At 49.8% G+C, this 6,198-nt stretch overlaps 4 protein-coding genes across 4 annotated transcripts, besides 7 other annotated features; all 4 read left to right on the forward strand.

Moving 5' to 3' along the window:
• Positions 1 to 6,198: a sequence feature (heterozygous, non-Esmeraldo-like haplotype).
• Positions 788 to 1,435, forward strand: Tc00.1047053506007.10 (MP24, putative; the record flags this gene model as incomplete). Its single annotated transcript, XM_799461.1, has 1 exon — positions 788 to 1,435. One exon carries the CDS (start codon positions 788 to 790, stop codon positions 1,433 to 1,435), a length of 648 nt encoding a protein of 215 aa, XP_804554.1.
• Positions 1,547 to 1,567: a sequence feature (AT_rich).
• Positions 1,570 to 1,594: a microsatellite.
• On the forward strand, positions 1,770 to 2,255 carry Tc00.1047053506007.20 (RNA editing complex protein MP18, putative; the record flags this gene model as incomplete). Its single annotated transcript, XM_799462.1, has 1 exon — positions 1,770 to 2,255. One exon carries the CDS (start codon positions 1,770 to 1,772, stop codon positions 2,253 to 2,255), a length of 486 nt encoding a protein of 161 aa, XP_804555.1.
• Tc00.1047053506007.30 (hypothetical protein, conserved) lies at positions 2,708 to 3,541 on the forward strand (the record flags this gene model as incomplete). Its single annotated transcript, XM_799463.1, has 1 exon — positions 2,708 to 3,541. The coding sequence occupies one exon, from the start codon at positions 2,708 to 2,710 to the stop codon at positions 3,539 to 3,541; it is 834 nt and encodes a 277-aa protein (XP_804556.1).
• Positions 4,091 to 4,111: a microsatellite.
• Positions 4,191 to 4,305: a sequence feature (A-rich).
• Positions 4,305 to 5,666, forward strand: Tc00.1047053506007.40 (protein kinase, putative; the record flags this gene model as incomplete). Its single annotated transcript, XM_799464.1, has 1 exon — positions 4,305 to 5,666. The coding sequence occupies one exon, from the start codon at positions 4,305 to 4,307 to the stop codon at positions 5,664 to 5,666; it is 1,362 nt and encodes a 453-aa protein (XP_804557.1).
• Positions 6,015 to 6,034: a microsatellite.
• Positions 6,171 to 6,192: a sequence feature (AT_rich).

The raw sequence follows: 6,198 nt of genomic DNA on the forward strand, positions 1-6,198 counted from the left end.
CAGCAGTAACCTCTGCAGCAAGGCAGGTGCTTCACGCTCCGTGTCGTTGGCTCCTAACGATTTAGTTCGTTTGCAGAAAAAGACGGTCCCTCATCCCCTGGTAAGAAGTCAACACTCAGTGGGTAGCCAATGCTTCCCCAGTAGAAGAGAGTACCATTCCTTGAACACGCAAACGGATTTCTCCATCAGACTTCCCAAGGCTCTCATTGATGACAGGTTTAGACGACTGAATATATTGCAGGATCTTCTTCGCATGGAATTGGAACGGGAGGCCATTGAGGACTGGCAAGTTCTGCGGGATGAGTTCATAAGGTTGGGCTGTAAACCGATGGAAGTAAAGCAGCTGGGACGCAATCTGCGATGCGAAGCTGGCGATTTGGAGGGCCGTGCAGGAGCGACGGTGGAAATTTCCAATTGGGAGAGAGAAAAACGTCGCCAAGAGAGAAGATTTTGGGCACTGGAGCTTCACAACCAACAAGTGGACACGGTAGGGTCATCTTCTACTGTACGATAAAATCTTCTCCCCAAAGCATTCTGCAGGAAGATTGAGCGTAAACGCACACATTTCTCTAGAGGTAGACATATATATGCGTTTACGGGTAAAGAAGCATTGGCGAGTTGAGGCGGGAAAAAGAAGATAAATGTTTTTTTTTTCTGTTGTTTGCTTGTTACTTGTGGAGTTTGTTAATTATTTTCTTTGTTCTCACTAGCTTTTTTTTTGCCGTTATTTTTCCATTCATTTTGTTAATTTCATTTGGGGCTTTTTTGTCTTTGCTGTGAGGGAGGGATGCGTGGTTCAGTTATGTTCTTGCGTGCAAGCCGTCCTCTTTTAGAGAAGGCAACTTCAACGTTGCGGCATGCTGTTGAGGTTGCATATGCGTCCGGTATATTGGGACCCGTTCCCCGCAGTCTCAAAGGGGCGTTTGAGGCCGATGCCTTTGCGCCGACCTTCGTGGCTGACCCGATGAGGCCACGACAACAAATTGGCATGGACGGCAGTGATTACTGTAATGAGAGGGCGCGTGATCGGATCCGTTTTGCCTCTCGCTGTGCGGAAGAAGCGAGCGTTGCGGCATCGTCATTGGCGGTGTCGATTGCCCACGTGGAGGGGGTTGTGCGACGTGTGGAGTGCGGTAGCGTTGATGCCGATACGGTTCTGCAGCTGATCCTAGAGCTGGAGGAGGGAAACGAGCGAATTCCATTCGCGGCCCGGTGGCGCCCGGCTTGCAGCGAGAGCCTGCGGGGGCTTAAGAACGGTAAATATGTGGCGGATGCGAAGCAGCGACTTGAGGGGAAGCGAGTGGTTTTGAGCGGGAGGCTGCAGGTGGAGGAGCGGTACGACCTGCACAGCAACATGCTGCACAAGGTGCCAACCCTCATTTTGCCTTCAACGCCGTCTCTTGAGGGAAGCTGTTTGTCTGTTCTTGCCGACTGAGAATTGTCGTGTTTCTTCGACAAGGTGAGTGAGGAGTTGAGGCCGAGTTTTCTTGTTTACTGTTGTGCTTTGCGTTTCTTTTTTCCCCATGTGCGTTGCCGCCTCTTTGCCTTTTTATTATTATTATTATTTCCCACACACACACACACACACACACACCGTGAGCCGCACGGTGCATAGAGTCAAGGATCATTCCAGCAGCAGCACCCCCCGACGCGCGGCGTGGTGAAGCGAGAGGAAAACCTTTCTAACATTAAATTAAGGGTATAAAAGAGAGGTGGCGGTGGTGGTGCGTTCCGTTTTTTTGTTTGCTTGTTTGTTTCTTCTCACAAGAATGTTTTTTCGTACTTGTTGTCGTCTGATGGTGCGGCCGACAGCCCTGCAGCGATGCAAAAGCGTCAACAGTGTGACTTTAGTTGGTGTGGTACACGACATCCAGAGCGGGTTTGTCTACGAGGACGCCGTCACCCAGTTCACTCTCACAACGACAAGTATTGACACAACGCACCCGACGCAGGAAGTCGTGGTGGAGAAGGATCATCACACGATCCGCTGCTTCGGGGAACTCTTTTCTGCGGAGGTGAAGCAGAAGGTTAAAGAAGGGAATGTCGTCTGCGTCAATGGGCGCCTGCGGCTCAGCCCGCAGCTTGAGCCGTCATGCAATAAACATTTCTACTTTCCGTATATTCAGGTTCAGCCCCCGCATGGTCAGGTGGCTGTTATTCACGGTGATAGGAGAAATACGCCGGCTTCTGTGAATCCGACAGCTGAAGAAATCCCTGCGGAAAGCGAGAGTGGCACCACCAGCAAAACATCTTAGCGTAACACGACTGCTAGTTTGTGCCTCGGGAGGCTTATTTACAGAGAGAGATATAAATATAAGGGTTAGGGTCCGAAAAGAGTGACTGGGAGAGAAAAAGATTGTGCTTCTGTGTTTCTTGGAAAAGGTGATGGGAGAGGCAGTGCATGAAGAATCGATTGTTGGGGAGCTCCGTTCGTATTTTCTCCGTTGTTACCGTGACGAAGCGCCAGGTGTGTGTGTGTGGGGGGGGGTGACACTTTTTTTTTATGGTGGGGGGTCATTGCCCGCATTTCTTTCCCGTTCCTTTTTTTTTTGCCTTTCCTCTATTGTCGAACCAAAGAAGGGTTAAAGGAGTGTAAGTGGACGGGTCTGCTCCTCCCCCTCTCCCTCAAAGAACAGAAAGAAGAGACGAAGGTGGATATATCTATATAAAGTAGCGGAACGGAAGGCTCATCACTGCCGTGCTGCCCATGAAGCCGCAATCTGTTACTTTGAGGGAGCAGACGGTTTTGGAGCGGACAAAGGCAGAGAGCCTGTCGGCGGTGCGAAACCTCAATCTGTGGGGTGAGGGATTTACGGACGTGACGATTGTTGAGAGGATTCCTGGCATCGAGGTGCTTGCATTGGCGGCCAATCAGCTAACTACACTGCGTCCCTTTGCTTCGTGCACATCGCTGCGGGAGTTGTATCTGCGGAAGAACGACATTAAATCCCTCGCAGAGGTAAAATACATCAAGGACCTCCCGAACCTGCGCACACTCTGGCTCATGGATAACCCTTGTGCAAAGAGCAGTCACTACCGCAGTTTTGTTCTTCGGTGCTGTCCGAATCTGAAGCAGCTGGACAATATTGAGGTCACCGAGACGGAGCGGGAGGAGGCGAAAAAGAAACTTTCGGAAGAGGATGTAAAACACATTTTAGAGCACGGAACTGTCGCGGAAGCAGATCTGAGCAACAAGCGGCAGCAGCCAAATTCTTCAGCCGTGTCAAAGGCCGTGGAAAAGGGGTCCCTCGCGAGCGTAGGCGGGCAGCCCAGCCAATATGGGAGGACGAAGGAAAAAGAAAAGGAACCGAGGCAGGGTGGAAATTGGGCCAATGACGCGCCGAGGGAGTCGAGTTGCACACCCACATCCAACGGTGTTCCGTACACAACGGTTAAAACTCAACAGGCAATTATTACCGCCATCGTGTCGCTCATACCTGAACTGACACTGGGGTCCCTGGGAGTGCTGCAAAAGGAGATTAAAGACGAGGTAGTTCGGAAGGAAAAGGCTGTCCGGAATCGCTCAAATTGCCCACAGTAGTGCAGCGCTTGGCCTAAGTTTTAATATGCATTTGTTTGTGTGTATATTTTTTTTCCTTCACCATTACAATTGCGTTTCTTCCCCTCTTCCACGGGCGGCTGCGTCTGTGCTGCCAAACAAAATATGTTGCTGGTTGTGTGGATTGTTCCCCCGAGTAAACACTGTGTGGTGTGTGTGCCCTCTTTTTCCCACTTCATTTTTTTTTTCCCTGCTTTTTTTTGGACGCGCGGGAGCAGCTGAAGACGCCAAACCCCCTTTTTATCCCATCAAGACTTCTCTCTCTTCTTGTTCCTTTTTCTCTCTCTCTTTTTTTTATTTGTGTTCCAGTCGTCGTGTTTAGTTGCAAGCAGAAGGAGGAGCGAGTTTTCGTTTTTGTTGTTTGTTTTTTCGTTTGTGTGTTTTGCGTCTATTACTGTTGGGCGTGGGGAGGTCCGAAGTAAAGACGGCTGGCCCGCATCTGTGTGTTGGGGAGGCGGGGGGAAATTAAAGAGGAGCATCGGGGGCACGCCCAGCGCGTCTGTAGGGAGGAGCCGTGCCGGGGGAGTGGCCGTGTGTGTGTGTGTGTGTGTGCGACAGGTTGGCGGACGGGGGTTCATAACAACCAAAAGAAAAACAAGGAAAAAAGGCGTTAAAGCTTTTTGTTGTTTGCGAAAATAAAACAAAAAGGATTCAAAAAAAGAAAATACAAAAGGAAATAGAAAAAGAAAAAGAAAAAAGGTGGGTGGGAGGTGAGAAGAAAGAGCAACAAAAATAAGAAAAGAAAATGTCATCTGAAATAGAACCGCATATTCTCCGCAAATATGAGATTCAGGCGCAGTTAGGACAGGGGGCGTACGGCATCGTTTGGCGTGCGTCCGACCGCCGCACCCATCAGGTAGTCGCCCTAAAGAAAATATACGATGCGTTTCAAAACGCAACCGACGCACAGCGCACATTTCGTGAGATTATGTTTTTGCAGGCCCTTAGCCACCCGAACATAATAAAACTGCTGCATGTTCACCGTGCCACTAACGATAAAGATATTTACCTTGTCTTTGAGTATATGGAGACAGACCTGCATGTTGTTATCCGTGCCAACATTCTTGAGGATATCCACAAACAGTTTATTATTTATCAACTACTGAAAACGTTGAAGTACCTCCATTCTGCGGAGTTGCTACACCGCGATATGAAGCCATCAAATCTTTTGGTCAACAGCGACTGCTCAATGAAGGTTGCGGATTTTGGATTAGCGCGGTCAATTCTCTCTCTGGAGAAGGAACAAGTGGCTCGCCCCGCCCTCACGGATTACATCATGACCCGTTGGTATCGACCGCCAGAGATCCTACTGGGCTCGACACGCTATACAAAGGGGGTGGACATGTGGGCTGTAGGATGTATTCTTGCTGAGCTCCTTCTTGGAAGACCCATATTCCCTGGGCGTACAACAATAAAGCAGCTGGAGCTTATCATCAATGTTCTTGGCGAACCGACACCAGAGGATATTGCGTCGACAAACTCCCAGTTTGCGGAGGCGATGATGAAGGACATTCGACGCACACATACGGCGACTTTTGCGGAGTTGCTTCCTAAAGCCTCGCCGGACGCACTTGACTTGGTGCAAAAACTTATGCGATTCAACCCCAATGAGCGCCTCACCGCAGAGCAGGCGTTGGAGCATCCATATGTGGCTGCTTTTCACAAGGTGCAGGACGAGCCCTCGGCACCTGCGCCAGTAACCATCTCGCTTCCAGATGACACACGCTTTACCATGCAGGAATACCGTGAGCGTCTCTACCAGGAGATTGCAAACGCAAGAAGAAGAGTCCGCCGAGAGGCGGCCGCAGCCTTATCTTCAAAGAACGAGTCTGGCGGCGTGGTGACTCGGGCGCATCCGCCCCCCTCCGCTGCGGCCCCCGTGGCGGAAGAGAGACGGGAAAAAGTCCGTGACGCGGCAGTCACACACACATCGTCTTCGACTGCTGCTCGGCCCAATTCTTCGACCGCAACACGTACGGCGTTGGCGAATGGGGCCAGTCGAACGACTCTTGCAAGTAGAACTTCCGACGCGACGCGGCCTGCGCATCATACTCGGCCTGTTGTTTCACGTCATGGGCTTAATGGTTCACGAACCATGCAAAAGTAGGGGATACTCAACGGACGACATATTAGTATTTGGAGAGAAATAAACGAGGAGAGAAAAGGAGCAACGAAAGAAGGGGAGGAGTGGAAGGGTATGAAGTGCAAATTCTAAAAGGATGCCGCAATAGGTGGGCAATTAGCGACCCACCTGGCATGAATGCATGTTTAAGTAGAGGCGCCTCCTCACTTTCTTGGGTCGTTTTTTTTTTCTCTCTCTCTGTTGTTTTTATTGCTGGTATTTTGCTTTGCTTGTTGTTGGTGTTTCAGAATCTCCATTTTTTATGCTGTTTCCTGTGAGTGGCGCAAAAAAAGAAGAAAAAAAACGAAACATAAATATTTAGTTAGTTGTTTTTTGTTGTTGTTGTTGTTGTTTTCTCCCCCTATTTGAGTGGCTGGAGGAATCCCACGGGGAGTGTGTGGAGAAGCAAGTTTGTGTTTAAACCCGTCACTGGAAGTCTGTTCCTTTTTATCCCTGTCCGCGCGTGTGGGCTAATCCGATGGCGGTGTGAAATATATATATATATATATTAGAGAAA

Source organism: Trypanosoma cruzi, genomic scaffold (genome assembly GCF_000209065.1).
Source record: "Trypanosoma cruzi strain CL Brener 1047053516015 genomic scaffold, whole genome shotgun sequence".
Lineage (NCBI taxonomy): Eukaryota > Euglenozoa > Kinetoplastea > Trypanosomatida > Trypanosomatidae > Trypanosoma > Trypanosoma cruzi.